The sequence below is a fragment of the Lampetra planeri genome, chromosome 31 (genome assembly GCF_965212315.1).
Source record: "Lampetra planeri chromosome 31, kcLamPlan1.2.h2, whole genome shotgun sequence".
NCBI classification, from domain to species: domain Eukaryota; kingdom Metazoa; phylum Chordata; class Hyperoartia; order Petromyzontiformes; family Petromyzontidae; genus Lampetra; species Lampetra planeri.
This window is the reverse complement of record NC_136137.1, coordinates 8,460,920-8,480,002: the sequence shown is the minus strand read 5'-3', so window position 1 is coordinate 8,480,002 and position 19,083 is coordinate 8,460,920. Positions and strand designations below refer to the sequence as shown.

The 19,083-nt window shown below is 52.2% G+C and overlaps 1 protein-coding gene across 2 annotated transcripts; it reads right to left on the bottom strand.

Annotated features, from left to right (window-relative positions):
* Positions 1-110: 110 nt before the first annotated feature.
* On the bottom strand, positions 111-18,332 carry CYP27C1 (cytochrome P450 family 27 subfamily C member 1). 2 transcript variants are annotated; one of them, XM_078609205.1, is made up of 10 exons: positions 17,200-18,332; positions 14,986-15,301; positions 8,727-8,917; positions 7,960-8,153; positions 7,453-7,662; positions 6,329-6,495; positions 5,178-5,347; positions 4,113-4,191; positions 3,015-3,323; positions 111-1,996 (listed from the first exon to the last, which is right to left on the bottom strand). In XM_078609205.1, exons 2-10 carry the CDS (start codon positions 15,295-15,297, stop codon positions 1,877-1,879), a joined length of 1,752 nt encoding a protein of 583 aa, XP_078465331.1. In that variant the 5' UTR covers positions 15,298-15,301; positions 17,200-18,332; the 3' UTR covers positions 111-1,876. The 2 variants fall into 2 exon arrangements, with proteins under 2 accessions (XP_078465331.1, XP_078465332.1); XM_078609206.1 differs by lacking the exon at positions 17,200-18,332 and having other exon boundaries at positions 14,986-17,162.
* Between the last annotated feature and the right edge of the window lie 751 nt (positions 18,333-19,083).

Below are 19,083 nucleotides of genomic sequence, written 5' to 3'. Positions count from 1 at the left end.
GTATATTTATATAGCAAGGATAGCCAGTATTATATACACAGAGGCAGAGTAATGTCAATGTCAATCTTTTTTGTTTCATAAGGTGAGAGAAATGAACATCGGAGATGAGCTTTTTGAGATGTTTTTTATTTATTGCAAAATTATCAATAACGTCTTCAAATTGTGTCTTTCGCACGATCTCATTCTTAATCGAGAGTCGTGCAAGGGAAGGACAAGGCGGCGTTGATGTCCGATGGTTGATACGAGACAGTTTCTTTTTTTAAATCAGCTTTAGCGAGTGATTAGCAGCGGTAGCAGCAACATGTTGGCAACAACTTTGTAAAGTTATCACTGAAGGCCTACGAAACAGAAGCGCCCTCGGACCTACAAGAACCTCAACCAGGCCCTGGTTTACCGAGAACACATTACAGGAGGAGTCTGACATCATTCATGTGTTGTTTATTTTGTTTAAAACATGCTTTTTTACAGTTGTACTGTGTACGGCCTCTATGCACTTAAGCATTAACTTCCACTCCAAGTTCCTCCCCTTGGAGGAATGTGTTGAACTTGTGTGTGCGTTGAACCACCTAATCAATGACTCCACCACCTGATCAATAACACCACCACCTGATCAATAACACCACCACCTGATCAATGACACCACCACCTGATCAATGACACCACCACCACCTGATCAATGGCACCACCACCTGATCAATGACACCACCACCTGCACAATTACACCACCACCTGATCAATGACATCACCACCTGATCAATGACACCACCACCTGATCAATGACACCACCACCTGCCCAATGACTCCACCACCACCTGATCAATGACACCACCACCACCTGATCAATGACACCACCACCTGCCCAATGACACCACCACCTGATCAATGACACCATCACCACCTGATCAATGACACCACCACCTGATCAATGACACCACCACCACCTGATCAATGACACCACCACCTGCCCAATGACACCACCACCTGATCAATGACACCACCACCACCTGATCAATGACACCACCACCTGATCAATGACACCACCACCACCTGATCAATGACACCACCACCACCTGATCAATGACACCACCACCACCTGATCAATGACACCACCACCACCTGATCAATGATACCACCACCACCTGATCAATGACACCACCACCTGATCAATGACACCACCACCTGATCAATGACACCACCACCACCTGATCAATGACACCACCACCACCTGATCAATGACACCACCACCTGATCAATGATACCACCACCACCTGATCAATGACACTACCACCACCTGATCAATGACACCACCACCACCTGATCAATGACACCACCACCTGATCAATGACACCACCACCACCTGATCAATGACATCACCACCTGATCAATGACACCACCACCTGCTCAAGGACTCGGGATCCGCTGGCCCATCCACTCGAGGTCCTTGCTCACGCCGAATGACGGCCTGGTGTTAATCTCCAGCGAGACGCGGTGCAAAATTGTCAACATTTTGCCCGATTTTCAACGTAACCGGGTTTTTTTTTGCTGCCAAAACTAAATAAGTTGGCACATTTGTCCACGACGTCACATATCTGTTTAGTGGTGGAGCATAGCTCTAATTGACGTCATACCTACACGATCGAACCCGAAAAAAACCCAACTATGAACCTACTTACTGATCTACACAACAACTTAATTACACCGTTGCTTTGTCTCCTGCTCCACACGGCTGTGCGGTGGCCCGCAGTGTTGTGCGTGTGCGAGTTTGCTATGGGTCGGGTGAAATATCTGGGTGGTCAGTAGAGGTGAGAGGCAGAGGTGAGCGTTGGACAGGTGATGAGTACAGGTGAGCGTGAGTCACGTGGTGAGTACAGGTGAGTCATGAGTGACGGTCCACAAAGCGCAGGTCAAGGCAGCCCCCGGGCCCCAGGAGGCCGTGCGTCTTGGCCGGGACACGCGGGGCTCCGGGCAGGGCCTCCACGCGGAACTCGAGCAGCAGCTGTGAGGAAGGCGGGGGAGGAGAAGGGGCGACATCGCGTCGAGGCGCAGGCTCAGGGCAACGGCCAGGCACGGACGTGCGTGTGTACGAGTCTCGCGCGGGCGCGAGTGGGATTATGATCGTGGCTTTGCGGTAAGCGTGTTCGCCGCTTGTTGCAGGGGTTTGCAGTTCGAATCTGGCAGGCCGCTGTGGCTATTACCGTGGGTGTAACACATTCCTGCGGAGGGAGCTGGTAGGAACGTTGGGTTGCTCAGTCAATGGCCAGGGTTAACGGCGGCGTGGTGTATTCCGCAAATATGCCCGACTGTGAGGGCGGGCACAAGCCGGCGTGAGTAGGTTAAACGTTGAGTTTTATAAGGGCACCACGGGGTGACCAGCCCCTCCCCACCCAGCCCCACCCTCCCCGCCCAGCCCCTCCCTCCCCACCCAGCCCCTCCCTACACGACGGACGGACACAATAATCCACTGTGGGTTGGTGTAACCAGGAGGTTCCCACCAGTAGAAGGTTGCATTCTGGCCGCGGTCAAGATCAGATTTCTCGAGTGCAGTGAGTTGATTGTCGAGGCTTGATCACCAATGACTGCACAATAAAACCGATCACACTAAATTTGGGTCTGCCCTTAATTTGTCCACGTTCCAACTCTGGTATTCAAAAACATCCATTCGATCGTAATTTGATGAACCGTGCCCTCTTGCACAGAGCGAGTGTGAACGTGCTGCCCTCTGCTGTTGTGACCAGGCCACTTGAATGGTGTTCCCAGGTAGCTCTGTGATGTTCCCGTGGGCCGTTCTCTACCACGAAGGGTCACGGTGCTCTGCTAGACTTCAGAATGGATAGTTCGTCTCGCGACACCGATAGCGCAACTGGGAAAAAAAAGTTGTCGCCAAAAAGAAAATCCTAAAAATCAAACCCTACACTTGCGGTGTTCCTTTGAAATGCCATACGAATCCGAATTGTATTGCAATTCTCAATGCATGTCCGTACGTGGGGTGTGTGCGTGTGTGCGCTCGTGCCCACCCGAGCCAGCGCCAGGTGAATCTCCAACTCGGCCACGCGCCGCCCGACGCAGCTGCGGACCCCGTACCCAAACGGGATCGACGCGAACCCCTGCGAGTCCCGCGACCCGTGAGCCGACTCGGGGCACCGGTGCGCTCCCTCCTCCTCCTCCCCCTCCTCTTCCCCGTCACCGCTGCCGTCACCGTGGGGCACCGCTGGCCCACCCCTGGAGGCGCCGTCGCGGAGCCAGCGCTCGGGGCAGAAGCTCTCGGGCTGCGGGAACGTGGCCAGGTCGTGCGAGGTGCTGTAGTGGCACATGGCCAGTTGGGTCTGCGGGTGCAACAGTAGACGTGTTGGCACAGAGGGACATTCGGGCATCGGAGGGCAGCGCATGAACACCGGCGGTGCTTGTGGCCGGTGTCGCTCCCTTGGCCACACACAAGGCCGTGTTCTCCCCCCCCCCCTACACAGGCCACTGGGGCAAATGCTTTTCGCGAGCACTTATGAAGGCCGGTACGAGGGGGTGGGGGGGGGGCGGTAGCCAGCACCATGCCCGGCTGCCTTTTTTCTGCACGCACCCTTCAGTGTTTGTGGTTGGGGGAAATCCCGACATTGGACTGATTGAATAGTAGAAAAGGCAATATCCAGGCTAGGGAATTTTTCGTACAATGTTTCGTCAATGCTGCCAGTGGACTGCAGAGCGATGATAAAGGGTCGTGGTGTGGGCAGCAAGATCCTTAGCCACCTTTGTCTCCCCGGTGCTAATGTTTGCACACCGGACCAGGTCCTCATTCAAAGCTAATTTGACCTTGGGGAGGATCCAGGCCAGGTTCAGACATCACCACTGGTTCTAGTGGTGGCTGGGAATTGAACTTGGGTTGCCGGGTTCGTAGCGCCGTGCGCTAACTACTGTACCGCAACTCTCCATACGAACATCAATGTCATTCCCCCAACTCGTAAAGCCTTTTGATAGACGAGTGCAGTTTGTGAGTACCCATGAAGGATGTCACGGACCACGAGTGGGTGGTGTGGCCAGCACCACGCCCGGCCACTTTAAACACACGGACCCACCCACGAGGCATCACGGAAGAGGCAGTGGTGGTGGTGTGAGATCCTCACCCCTTTGGGGATGTGGTGACCTCCCAGTACCATGTCCATCTGAGTCACTCTGCCGTTGCCTGGCAACACCGGGTACAACCTGTGCGACACAACACCAATGCCACCATCACAACCATCGTCATCGCCATGCTGACCGTCAGGATAATGTGCAACTCAAAAGTGATCGTGATCGTCGTGGAAAATATAAATGAAATGATTAAGCAGCCAATGTGTCTCCCTCACAAATCTGTGACTCCACATCAACAACAACAGAGTTGCTTATAGAACCCATCAGCCGCACGGCCTTCTGGGAATGCGTTATATCGGCAGTGTTGTTTCACTGCCGCAAAACAAGATTCCAGAGTTTTGCTTGTCTTGCAAACCATGCCGCTGATAATTGTATACTCCCCGAAAGCTCTACGGCTGATGGGTCGTGTAAGAAACGCTTTTATTTCCTTTATCAGGATGAGTCAATTCCTGGACTCGGATATCTGAAAATGACTGGATTACTTTACTGATTCTCGATCCGATTACTGGACTCATCGATGATACCAAAACAGTTTTTGGGGGAAAAAAACTCCCTCGCCTCTTCCCGCTGGAGGTGATGGGTGGAGCTTGGCGACATCGGTAGACTCGTCAGGTCGAGCGTGGCCTGGAGAGGACAGCTGCCTCCTCGGAGGGATTGGCCGCAAACAAAGTAGCCGATGACAATTTATAGTCAATGAATCGGCCCCACGTCCCAGGTCAGGGTCACCAGCGAGGAGGTCACGAGACGACCGGGATGGTCCTGGTCACCAGGAGGAGACCATTAACGTGGCGAGGGCCACAGGGCGAGGCGGATGGTGAACCCGGAACGTGGAGACGAGAGCACGGGCAAGAAGAAGACCAACACCGGATTGCAGGAACACGTTGATGCGTCATGATCTGATTATGGCACTGCCGTGGGGCGTCGTGACTCAGCTGGCCGAAGACCACAAGTTGAGTAACAGCTCCACATGGCGAGCTCGAGGCGGCTCGGACTGCTCGTCCGGAAAGGGGCCTCATGGCTGAAGGCCCCAGGGCCTCCCCCCCCCCCTCACCCCGTACCTGAGCGTCTCCTTGAGGACCCCTCGCAGCAGGGGCATCTCCGCCACGTGCTCGGCGGACAGGGCCCGCCCCCCCGACGGCCCCCGCTCGCGAACCTCGCGCAGCACGGCCTCCTGGGTGAGCGGGTGGCGCGCCAGCAGATCGAGGCACCACGACAGCGTGAAGGAGGTCTGTGGCGTGGAGACACGGGCACCGTGAGGCACGGGAGGCACGTGGGACGAGGAATGTTGGCACTCGCAATGCAACACAATTTGGGTTCAATTTCGATTTAAAGCTTTCGTGACTGAAGGGATAAGAAGGCTCAGCTAATTGAGTCTCTCCATCTCAGCTTAAATAGTCGCTCCAAGCCTGGGGCTTGTCATTCAGACTCTGTCTCCTCGACAGACCTGTTCTCCACCTGAGGACGGCTACTTGCGTTGTGGCCGAACCGTCGTGAGAATGATTTTATTATGTTTTATTTTTATTATTTTATTATTTCAATTCTACGTGACTTTACCGAAAGAACCAAGAAGATGAATTTGGGTTCATACAATGATTCGATGTTGGTGTGATTGTTGCACCCAATCCCCTCCCCCCCCCCGCCCCCAACAATATTATCTGAAAGAACTTTACTACCGAAAGAACCAAAGAGTAATTCCTGCATTCACGAAAGCTTCAAATCAAGTTTGAACCACCTCTACGGGGAGGATTACCACACAACTGACACTTAAATTCAAATTTGGCAATCTTTTGAAGAACGTAATCAACCAGGTGTTGCAATCGAAACGTCGCATTCTATTATTTTTTTTTTCTACGTGACTTTACCGAAAGAACCAAAGAGTAATATTATCTGGTCAGCCAATAGGTGAACTCGGTCAATCGTATTGTTTACCCGTGTAGCCGTTGACCATGCTTGGTGTTCGTGAGCGCACCCCAGTCCCGAGCGACGCGACCAAAGTCATCTCGGCCTGCGTCCTCCATCAGGATGGTCACTTTCGTCTCGTCGCGCTACGCGGCTCACACCCGTCGCGGGCGTCGTCGACTGAATTTAAAAACCCCACGGTCGACGAATATTCGTGTCGCTCACTGTCGTGGACACTCGTTCGGCGCCGGGGTTTGGTGGCGCATGGCCGGAGGCGGCGCGGCGTGGCACGCGGCCGTGGGCTCCGTACCGTGTCCACGCCCGCCAGGAGCATCTCGGTCACGTTGGCGTAGAGCTCCTGTCGCGAGAGCGCCCCAGACGTAAGCTGCTCGGTCAGGAACCCCGCTTCACGCACAGCGCCGCCCGTCGACCGCTCCTCCTCGAGCTCCCGCGCTCGCGCGTCCACGTGCATCTCGCCTGATGGGGGGGGGGGGGGGGCAGCACGAGTGGGGCGTTGGGCACGTGAGGGGGGCGGGGGGTCACGAGCGGGGGCGTTGGGCACGTGAGGGGGGCGGGGGGTCACGAGCGGGGGCGTTGGGCACGTGAGGGAGGGGGGGGGGGTCACGAGTGGGGGCATTGGGCCCGTGAGGGAGCGGGGGGGGGGGGCAGCACGAGCGGGGGCGTTGGGCACGTGAGGGGGGGGGGGGGTCACGAGTGGGGGCGTTGGGCACGTGAGGGGGGGGGGGGTCACGAGCGGGGGCGTTGGGATTCATCTGAAGTTTACTGATGGACTTTTTAAGGACCATCTCAATACGTTTATTGACATGCAAAGGCATCTCAAGGTATGAAGCCATATTAATGGGATGATGAGAAACCATCTCAAGATGTGTGTGGACAAATGATAAAGCATCTCAGTGTGATGGAAGACTTGTTTGGGGACATCCTAAGGTGTTGAGGTTGTAAGCACAATTCAATATTATGGACACAACATGGCAGATATTATGAGGGCCGGAGGAGCCCACTCCATCTCCGGATCCCTCGACCTGTGCCTCTCTCATCTCTCCGCGCTTTCCAACTTCGACAACGGTCTCTGAAGCCTCTTCGGTGGTGGTGTTGGCTGATTGGGGGGCCCAAACCAGAAATTATCTTTGGTGGGCTGCCCCCCGCCCGTTCAATTAATCAAATCCTGGTGAGATGACAGATGAGACTTAGACACGAGATAGAGACTTGGTGAAGCGAGAGACGACCCATGCAGACAAGACAGGAGACTTGGGGGTGCCTAAGCTTTGTGTGAAACCTACCACCACTTCGGGGGGGGGGGGGGGGTATCCACCCTCTCAACTCCCCCTACAGTGGTCACAACGCCGCCGCCCTCCCAGTCCCTGCGCCATCCACGGCCCCCACGGCCCCCCAATCCCCCCCTGGGCGACTCACTGAAGCGGAACAGCCCGTCCCATGAGCGGCAGAAGTCTTCCCAGGGCCCCGGCAGCACGGGCCGGAGCCAGCGAGGGATGGCGCCGGCGTACATGGTGGTCTTGAACATGCTGAACATGAGCTGCAGCGCGGCGATGTAGTCGCGCGTGTCGGCGGGCACCTCGGGGGCCAGGCAGCCCAGCCGCCTCTCGAATAGCACGCTCGCCATGCCTGCACACACACACACGTGCACACACACGTGCACACACACACACAGACGCGCACACGCACACACACGTGCACACACACACCGCCACCACTGTCATCGTCGTCGCCGCCGGCCCAAGGTGAGCACGACACTCCACGTAGGAATAACAACACTTGTGGTTTTAGTCCATCAGCCAATTCGTGTTGTTGTTGTTGGCGGTGGTGGCGTCAATGTTCGTGCAGCGTCGTCAGTCGTGGGTGTTGGCGGTGTCGGCAGCAGCGGCGCCCACGCAGGCGGTGCCCGTGGCGAGTGTGCGGCACCTTCCATGGCGAACTTGAAGAGGAGCCCGTTGACGTTCCGGACGGTGCCGTCGCGCTCGTCCCGGTCGCATCGCACGCGCGACACGACGTCCTCCACGATGGCGTTGATCTGCTCCGAGTGCCTCCACACGGAGCGGGCTCGCATCAGGGGCTGGCGTAGCACCGCCCGCATGCGCAGCCACTCCTCGCCCTCCCTGCGCAACGTGCGCACGTATTTTGAACTTTCGACAAATCGGCGGTGCGGGGGAAGGGCAACAATCTAAACACCAAAAAAGCTAAAGAAACTATATCAGAGTCAGTTCTGCCCTCCCTGGCAATACAACAGGTGTTGGGATGTTAAAACACCAAACAAAGAATCGTGTCTGCATTCACCACAGACACTTGTGGTGAACATGCAAACCAAAAAAATGCTCTGATAGTATTTGCATTGTCTTTGAAACTGATTTGTCCACAACCAGAGACAGCTTTCTTTTGGGCCTAGTCTCAAACGGCGTTAGACCAGAGGACGCCAATCGGCGAACAGCGAGTTTTTGAAATTCGTTTTCAATTTAGATTTACAAGCGCATAGCTCCAGTGGCTTCCTAACATCGGAAGGGAGCAGAGCGTTCCAGACGGCCACAGAAGCGCATCCGAAAGCGCTCGGATGCCGTCAACGAGCATTCGGCCGTCGCCAACTCGTCGATTTCGTCGCTAGGTCTCGCGGCTCTTGGGGTTCTCCGGTCCGCCGCCGCCGCGGGCATTCCGCGGGCGCGGGGGGAGCGACTCACGCCGAGATGAGGCCGTTGGCGCGTCCCCGCAGGGCGCGATACTCGTTCCACGAGGCCATGTTGGCCCTCTGCGGCGCGGGGCCCTCTGAGCGCAGCACGTGGGCCACCAGCCCCGGGGACGCCAGCGACACCACGAACTGCGGCCCGAAGCTCGTGCCCCACATGGCGCCAAAGCGACGAGCCTGCTGCAGCTGGGGGCCGTCCAAACAGCGCGGGGAGACACGGGGGAGACGCACGGGGAGACACGTGAGACGTGGGAGGCACGAGGCAAATGTGACAGGAAACACGCAGAGGGTCACACAGTGACGAGTGCAGTCGCACGCGCGCAAACAACTGCAGCCACGCAGCATATGATGTGGCCTCAGTCTGTATTAACAGTGATATTCTTTGCGTAACAATTAAAAAAATGTATTCTCCGAGTTTAAATGTATCGACGCCAAGTGCAGAACTGAATTGAACATGATGGGTTTTCTCGAGTGCAGTCATTGGTGACCTGAAGAGCTGATTTTAGCCCGGGCCAGAAATCAAACTCAGGTCGTCAGGGTAACAGTGCTGGAGTGCACGTCCCATAAATACATGCTGTTTACATTGAAATGTTCTTCACAACATTTTCACTGACTGGACATTGTAGCCTGCCTACACCTATATATCTTAATCAGCTCCAGCCTCCTGTAAATCACGTGACTTCTGTGTGGCGACCCCCACTCAGAACCCCTCCCCTCTCCTCTCCCCCCACCCCCTGTGAGAACAGACTCCGCTCGGTGCAGCTCCCTTCTGCTGCTCGCTCCTTCTCTCTCCTCTCTCTCATCATCACCAGCACCCTCTCACCATCGTCACCCTCTCATCATCATCACCACCCTCTCATCATCACCACCACCCTCTCATCATCACCACCACCCTCTCATCATCACCACCACCCTCATCATCATCACCACCCTCATCATCATCACCACCACCCTCTCATCATCACCACCCTCTCATCATCACCACCACTCTCTTCATCACCACCCTCTCATCACCACCACCCTCTCATCATCACCACCCTATCATCACCACCCTCTTCATCATCACCACCACCCTCTCATCATCACCACCCTGTCATCACCACCACCCTCTCACCATCGTCACCCTCTCATCATCATCACCACCCTCTCATCATCACCACCACCCTCTCATCATCACCACCACCCTCATCATCATCACCACCCTCATCATCATCACCACCACCCTCTCATCATCACCATCCTGTCATCACCATCACCACCCTCTCATCATCACCACCCTCTCATCATCACCACCACTCTCTTCATCACCACCCTCTCATCACCACCACCCTCTCATCATCACCACCCTATCATCACCACCCTCTTCATCATCACCACCACCCTCTCATCATCACCACCCTGTCATCACCACCACCCTCTCATCATCACCACCCTCTCATCATCACCACCCTCTCATCATCACCACCCTATCATCACCACCTTCATCACCACCACCCTCTTCATCACCACCACTCTCTCATCATCACCACCCTCTTCATCACCACCCTCTTCATCACCACCACCCTCTTCATCACCACCACCCTCTTTATAACCACCCTCCCATCACCACCACCCTCTCATCATCACCACCCTGTCATCACCACCACCCTCTCATCATCACCACTCTCTTCATCACCACCACCCTCTTCATAACCACCCTCCCATCACCACCACCCTCTCATCATCACCACCCTGTTATCATCACCACCCTCTTCATCACCACCACCCTCTTCATCACCACCCTCCCATCACCACCACCCTCTCATCATCACCACCCTATCATCACCACCATCTCATCATCACCACCCTGTCATCACCACCACCCTCTTCATCACCACCACCCTCTTCATCACCACCACCCTCTTCATAACCACCCTCCCATCACCACCACCCTCTCATCATCACCACCCTGTCATCACCACCACCCTCTTCATAACCACCACCCTCTCATCATCACCACCCTGTAATCACCACCACCCTCTCATCATCACCACCCTCTTCATCACCACCACCCTCTTCATAACCACCACCCTCTCATCATCACCACCCTCTTTATCATCACCACCCTCTCATCATCACCACCACCCTCATCATCACCACCACCCTCTCATCATCACCACCCTCTCATCATCACCACCACCACCCTCATCATCACCACCACCCTCTCATCATCACCACCCTCTCATCATCATCACCACCCTCTCATCATCACCACTACCCTCTCATCATCACCACCCTGTAATCACCACCCTCTCATCAATCATCACCTTCTTCATCATCACCACCACCCTCATCATCACCACCACCCTCTCATCATCACCACCCTGTTATCATCACCACCCTCTTCATCACCACCACCCTCTTCATCACCACCCTCCCATCACCACCACCCTCTCATCATCACCACCTTATCATCACCACCCTCTCATCATCACCACCCTGTCATCACCACCACCCTCTCATCATCACCACCCTCTTCATCACCACCACCCTCTTCATAACCACCCTTCCATCACCACCACCCTCTCATCATCACCACCCTGTTATCATCACCACCCTCTTCAATCCCAAAACCCTCTTCATCACCACCACCCTCTTCATAACCACCCTCCCATCACCACCACCCTCTCATCATCACCACCCTGTCATCACCACCACCCTCTTCATAACCACCACCCTCTCATCATCACCGCCCTGTAATCACCACCACCCTCTCATCATCACCACCCTCTTCATCACCACCACCCTCTTCATAACCACCACCCTCTCATCATCACCACCCTCTTTATCATCACCACCCTCTCATCATCACCACCACCCTCTCCATCACCACCACCCTCTCATCATCACCACCCTCTCATCATCACCACCACCACCACCACCCTCATCATCACCACCACCATCTCATCATCACCACCCTCTCATCATCACCACTACCCTCTCATCATCACCACCCTGTAATCACCACCCTCTCATCCATCATCACCTTCTTCATCATCACCACCACCCTCATCATCACCACCACCCTCTCATCACCACCACACTGTTGTATCTATGCCCTGTTTTCCGTTATTAATTTTAAGAATAATTAAGAAAAAACATGTTTTTATATATATTTTTATTTATTTAATTAAATAATGAAAACAAACCACTACACCTCACAAGCACACCAGGAATCTATGCAACATGGAGGGCCATTAAAACGATAAGAATTCGGTCACAGAGAGGTCAGAGACATCCAGATGGACAAAAGATCGATGGACTAACCTCCCAAGACATCTGGAGGTGCACGGATGGGGTGCAGAGCAGAGAAAAACAACTTTTGCAACTCGCATTTTCCTTAACGTTTTCCGTACCGAAAAGTAGAAACTTAACAAAAAGAATTAACCAGCAAACAATAGGGGCTTTTTATTAGTAATTCCCTTGTATTACTCGTATTCACCGTATATATATTACTTAGAATTATATGTTTTCTATCTACATGACCTTCCTAAAAACTAAAGAATACGAATTCCAGAAAGCTTAAGTGGAAACTTTGTTACACTTAACCTCAGGACATTAAAATATAACTCAGAATAAAACACCAATCCCTGGAGAACTAAACTCGGCGAAGCCCTCAAAATAATGATGTAACGAGGATCATTACGAATATTCATTAAACATAGACGAGTGATAACCACGATACTAAGACCGAAGGAACTCATAAGAAATATCAAGAATAAATGTAACATACAGGACCACATAAGGTATTGCATAAATCTCCTCGACCACCTTTGTCTTCCAGCGGGGTCTGGCCTTGGGATGAACCACGCAGGGCAAGCAAGGAGGGAGCCAAAAGGTCACAGGGGGGGGGGGGTCTGTGCTGACATTCCGAGGAGATCTGTTTTTTTCTGGTTGTTTTCTCTCGCAAGAGATGCGCAGAGAGGGGAGTCACGTTTTGAGTTTAAGCACAAGCGCACATCACGAATGAGCAGTCTGGTTCGAGTCGTGCTCAGTCTCGCGACTCGGCTTGCGACGCAGCGTTGCGACGGGACTCGCAAGGGAGCTGGGGCGCGTCGTGCCTCGAGAAGTGATGGAACGAGGAGGGGTCGTTCGAGTCGCAGAAGTCTGAGTTCAACCTGGGTCGAGGCTGGGTTTCAGCCGTGCTCCGGCTGGCGGAGCGTCGTGAGGGAGCAAACACCGATGCCGAAAGCAGGTGTCGCTTCTCGCAGAACGAAGTTAAGTGCGAGTGAAGCTGGCAGCTGCACGAACAAAGGAAAGCACGGAGAAGAGAGAGTGACGAGTGACGACAAGCAATTAACCTGTAAAAAAGGCGGAAATCGCCAAGCGTCGACCAAGCGAGCATCGAAAAGGACGAGCAGCAGCGGATGAGCAACAAGAGCCATCGTTCATCGCCAGAGCGCTCCAAGCCGGTGAGCGCGCACAGCCGCGTCGTCCAGAGCCACAAGCCAACACAGCCTGAAGCAAGGGCGAGTGTCCGTGTGAAGTTGGCAGCGATCAAGGAGAGAGCGACAGCAGCAGCACGACCCGGGCGTCACCGAGCGTCGTGCCAACTCGTCGTCCAGCAGTGGAGAGAGAGAGAGCGCACAAGCAGAGACACGTCCGAGCGAGGGAGCAGCAGGGGCTCGCTGCGGCCACGCCCAACCCAGAGAGAACCTGGCCGCTGTTTGTATATTCCCTCCCACACCCCACAAGCTAACGACACAACTCCCGGCTCTAAGGAAAATTTAGTTACTTTTACAAGGGACAACGCACACACAACACGCACACGAATAAGACTTTCAAAAAGTTATCTTTGCGTTTCAAAAAGGGTTGCCATTTCAAGGTGGTGCGTTCAATATCAACTGATCGTGCAAAGCAGTTGCTGCCGTCGAGTTACATGAATAAGAAATGTTTTAGTCATTCATTTTCGTTAATTGCATAATCTTGCCTTTCGCCTTTGCATACTAGAGTGTCATGTGTTTGTTTAGAATTAAAATTGCTTAACACCAACTGTTCGAGTGCTTCTTTCCAAGTCCATGCAAAACTGTGTTATTCATAAGAGCTGTTACCTGCGATGAGATATGAAACTGGAGACCTAATATAACATAACACACACTAAGATAATCAGTAAATGTTTAATCAATGATAATCGTGTTATCCTGATTGATAAAACTCTGGATAAACGAAACTAAGCTTAATTATCATAACTACACACATTAACATAATCGCCAGCATCCGCATAAATTACTACGATTATCTCCGTGATTATCATAATTTATGCATATAATTACACACATTAACATAATTTATGCGATTTGCGCATTTTTTTGAAATTATTCATTTTTATTATTTTTATCAAAATTTCATAATACAACATATACAACAACACTATCATCATCACCACCATCTCATCATCACCATCCTCTCATCATCATCATCACCACCGCCTCCCTCTCATCCCAGACATCTTGACCCGGTCATTCCTGCTCCCCCTCCTCCTCCTCCCCTGCCTACCTGGCGCTCCTTCACGCTGCCCGCAGCTCATATCCAGCCGTGTCCTCACTATCTCTCTTCACTCCCCTTCCTGTGGTGTGCAATGGCTAAAACGTTTCATCTGTTTAATATCTGTTATTAATATATGTTACTTAAGGCCACAAACTGTGCTTGTACGCCACTGCAGCAGCAGCAGCACCCAATGTGTTTAATACATCTGTGTTAGTGTCGCCAAGATATCACATTTATTGCAATATCAGTTTCCCATAACTTTGTTATTGTATTTCGCATGTCTGTTATTGCATCGTTGGTGTTGTGAGTTTCCATACTTGCAGAACAAATGAAGATTCATTAACTCTACGTGCGGCTATGCGGTCGATCTCTTTTTTGTTTTTAAAACGCATCTACTACTCCGACTACACACACACGGAGCGAGGGAGCCCTGTGCCCGTGTACAAGGGGCGTAACGTCGCCGCGTCAGGGAAGGGGCAAGCAGGATACACACACAGAGGTCGCACCGCAATTTCCACCGCAACACGTTCAACATTGCGGTGTCTCAATCACACAACGCCTAGCCGCCTTTGTCTCCCCACTACTGATGTCCGCACACAGCGCGCAGCAGCAGACGATACTCTTTTAAGGCTGAGTCTACCTCGAGGAGGGCCCAGCAGCGGCTCAGTTAATTCGTTCCTGAGAACGTCGACCGTGCACAGGAATCGAACTCGGGTCACATCACTCACCTGTATGTCGTGGATGCGGCTGAAGCCATCTTTCCAGAAGAACTCCACCAGGTTCGAGGCGAAGCCGGGCCCGGGGAGATCCCGCACGCCCCTCGGCTTCCGGGCGGTGACTCCGTCTCCCTCCGGATGGTCCCCCGCGGTGGTTCCCCCCCCTCCTCGTCGTCTCCCCATCTCGTCCTGAGGCAGCGCGAGCCGAGTGGAGTGGAGCGGCCGAGGGTGGCCGAGGCGACTCGTGGAGTCGGAGTGGGACTCGAGTCCCGCGGTCCCCCTGGACTTGCTCAGCACTCCGTGCAGCGCCTTGGCGGAGCGCATGGTGCTGCGAGCCCAGCCCCACGGGAGACACGGGGACACCACCAGTCACTGGGACATGTTGCATATGCTGGGTCTTGAAAAATGTATAGAAATAATGCAATTAAATGAAAATTGGTCAATGCGTAATTATACGAAATTATGTTAATTTATGTAATTATGCGCGTAAATTATGCTGATTAGGGCTGTGTGATTGTGTTAAGTTCTGCGAGTGTATGTAATTATGCTATTGTATGCAATTATGATAATTAGGCTCAGCTTCGTTGCCTCGGGTCGTATTATCAATCGGGATGATACAATGAATTTGTATGAAGTTATACAAGTATGATGTAATTATTGTAAATTAAGCTCGGCTTCGTTGTCTAGGGTTGTATTATCAATCAGGATAATACAATTATTCTCGCTTTAACATTTACTGATTATGTCTTAGTGTGTTTATGTCAGGTCTCCAAATTCAAATCTCACCGCAGGATACAGTTCTCATAATTAAGATTATTATGCATGAACTCAGGAAGGCACCACTCAGACATTTATGTGTTAAGCAACTTTAATCTCTAAAAAAACCCATAACACTCTAATATGCGAACTCTTATGCTTGTAATTGTCAACACAGTACTTCTGGAGATGTTCTCCTCATTGATCCGTACATTTAACCCTCGATGATTACGTTTGTTAAACTGGGTAATAGAACAATCTACTATTCCTCCGCGTAAAGCGAGCATCCACGGCGATAGAAAAAAGTTCTTAAAAATTAATGTGACGATACTCATACGAACGGCAATAAATAAACATGTCCCGAAGGCAAAAGTAGTTATCAATTAATTTATTGGCAAGATTATGCAATTAACGAAAACGAATACCTAAAATACTTCTAACAATCGTATTCATGTAACTCGACGGGCAGCAATGCTTTTCACGATCAGTTGATATTTAACGCACCACCTTGGGATGGCAACCCTTCTTGAAACACAAAGACAACTTTTTGGAACAATCTTATTAGTCCCGATATGCGTGTTGTGTGCGTGTGTCTTCTTTGCCACTTGTTGACTTGGCGGCTTACGCGGTACGCCTTCCTTGTGCTGAAAACACCTCGGGTTCCCAGCAGGGCCGCTGGGACGGCGTGTGTACGTGTGTGTGTGTACCTGTGTGTACGTGTGTGTGTGTACCTGTGTGTACGTGTGTGTGTGTGTACCTCTGTGTGCGTGTGTGTGTGTACCTGTGTGTACGTGTGTGTGTGTGTGCACCTGTGTGTACGTGTGTGTGTACCTGTGTGTACGTGTGTGTGTACCTGTGTGTGCGTGTGTGTGTACCTGTGTGTACGTGTGTGTGTACCTGTGTGTACGTGTGTGTGTGTACCTGTGTGTACGTGTGTGTACGTGTGTGTGTACCTGTATGTACGTGTGTGTGTGTACCTGTGTGTGTTTGTGTATGTTTATATCGTAGTCTCTTGGTAATTTCGCCACTGTGGTGGTCACAGATGCCATGAGGGGAGAGGCCAATGGTTATTGACCCTCCGGACAAGCGTCGTGGTGACGTCACCGCCACTTAGTGGCGAATGGCGGTTGTTGTTGTGTGTGTACCTGTGTATACGTGTGTGTGTGTGTGTCTGTGTGTGTGTGTACCTGTGTGTGTACCTGTGTGTACGTGTGTGTACCTGTGTGTGTGTACCTGTGTGTGTACGTGTGTGTGTACCTGTGTGTGTGTCTGTGTGTGTACCTGTGTGTGTGTCTGTGTGTGTACGTGTGTGTGTGTGCCTGTGTGTGTACGTGTGTACCTGTGTGTGTTTGTCATCTTTGTGTGTACCTGTGTGTACGTGTGTGTGTGTACCTGTGTGTGTACCTGTGTGTGTGTGTGTACGTGTGTGTACGTGTGTGTGTGTGTATATTAAACACACGGCGCTCTTGCCTGCGCCAACACTCTTCCTCTTGGCGTTGCAGCTCTCTCCACTGCTGGTTGAGTTGGCGCGATGCTCGCCGTCGTCGGTGCGCGATGATTCCGTCGTCAGAGAGCGCTCGCAGCTTGTCGCTGGTCGCCGTTCCTCACTCTTGTCGTGGTTCCCAGCTGGTGCTTGTCGGTGTGTGTGTGGGTCGAACCCACGGCGCTCTCGCCGGCGCTCACGGGCGGCTGGTCAGGCTCTTTCCCCTGCTCCGGGCTCTCTCCTTGACCGTGCAGCTGCCAGCTTCACACGGGCACCCGCCCTTACATCAGGGCTGCGTTGGCTCAGGCTCTTTCCACTGCGCCGTTCTCTCTGGCGATGCACGATGGCTCTCGTCGCTCATCCGCTGCTGCTGCTGCTGGTCCTCTGCGATGCTCGCTTGGTCGATGCTTGGCGCTTTCCGCCCTTTCTCCAGGTTGATTACTTGTCGTCGCTCGTCACTCTTTCTCTCTCATTTTATCCATGCTCTCTTCTTGATCGTGCTTCACACGGACATCCGCTGGTGCCTCTCCCGCCCTCACTTCAGGGCTGCGCTGGCTCGGGCTCTTTCCACTGCTCCGTTCTCTCCTTTGGCGGGCAGCTGCCAGTTTTTCACTGGCGTTCAGTGTTGCCTCTTCCATCCTTCCATCGGGGCTTCGCCTTGTGTCGTTGCTCAACTTCCGTGCTCTCCGCCCTTCTTCCAAGAGGGCTCTTGCTGTGAGCTGCTCGTCGCTGGCTGGGTCACTCACTCTCAAAATTTGTACATTGTATGAGCACACCTCTTACACAACTCTGATAGCTTCGCACAATGCAACTTTTCGCAATCCTCGATTCCGCAAGCGGCTCAAAACATCAGGATAAATGTAGAATAAAACTTTCAGCGATACTCTGTCGGTTCGTGCCGAACTCAGCTCTTAACAACAGATCGTCCCTTCTTTCTGCGAGACACGACACCCATGGTTGATCTCGAGGCCATGACCTGGAGCCTGCCCCTTTACAAGACTGAATTGCATGATCGGTGTCCGTGCTTAAATGTGAAATTCTCTCCCCTCTTTGCGCGTCTCTTGCGAAAAAAAAAAAACAGATGCCCTCTGTCTCGTTCTTCTCCCGTGGCCGCAGCGGTCTGGCTGCCCCCCCCCCCTTTTTGACCTTTGACTGGCTATGTTTTTGTTTGCATTCCCCCCCCCCCACCTCTTCATAGTGTTTGTTTTCTCAAGGCCAGACACCCTTCATACGTATTTTATGGCTACCATGTGTTTGTGTCAAATTGTTAGAAGACAAAGGTGGCCGGTGGAGGCTCTGATTTCATGGAATACATAGTATCTAGGCTTGTGTGTTTGACCTATTTCTTGTATCTCTTATGAGTTACCCCCGGTCTAATATCTCGTGGTTATTATCTGGTTTATGTTTAACCAAGATTCGTAATGTCATTAGATGTTCCCTCCGGTATTGAAGGGTTTTATTAACTTTTGCCCCCTGTCTGTATCCAGGGATCCGTGCTTTTTATTCTCGAGTTATATTTTAATATCCTGCGGTCGGAGATGTAATTAAGGTTCCATTTAAGCTTCATTGACTGCCAGAATTCATATTCCTTAGTTGTCTTGGTAAAGTCACGTAGATAGAACGATACAATAAAATAAATAAATATATATGTGCGATGAATAAGAGTCAAATAAGGAAATTGATAATAAAGCCACTAATGTAGACTGCAGTCTGGCTCTTAATCTGGTAGTCTATAATGTCGATCTTTTCTTGTCGCTAAGTTTAGACTTTTTACCGGAGAGAAGGGAGGAATAAAAAAAACCGCTGGTTATAATGTACGATTGTCCAGGCTATATGTCTGTGTTTTATGGCTCTGGAGATATGTTTGTGAA

Coding starts and splice junctions, on each gene's coding strand:
- CYP27C1 (XM_078609205.1), bottom strand. CDS start 15,297: ATGCGCTCCGCCAAGGCGCTGCACGGAGTGCTGAGCAAGTCCAGGGGG. Junction 8,918..14,985: donor GCCGCATCCACGACATACAG/GTGAGTGATGTG, acceptor GACGGCCCCCAG/CTGCAGCAGGCTCGTCGCTT. Junction 6,496..7,452: donor GGACGGGCTGTTCCGCTTCA/GTGAGTCGCCCA, acceptor CCCCCCCATCAG/GCGAGATGCACGTGGACGCG.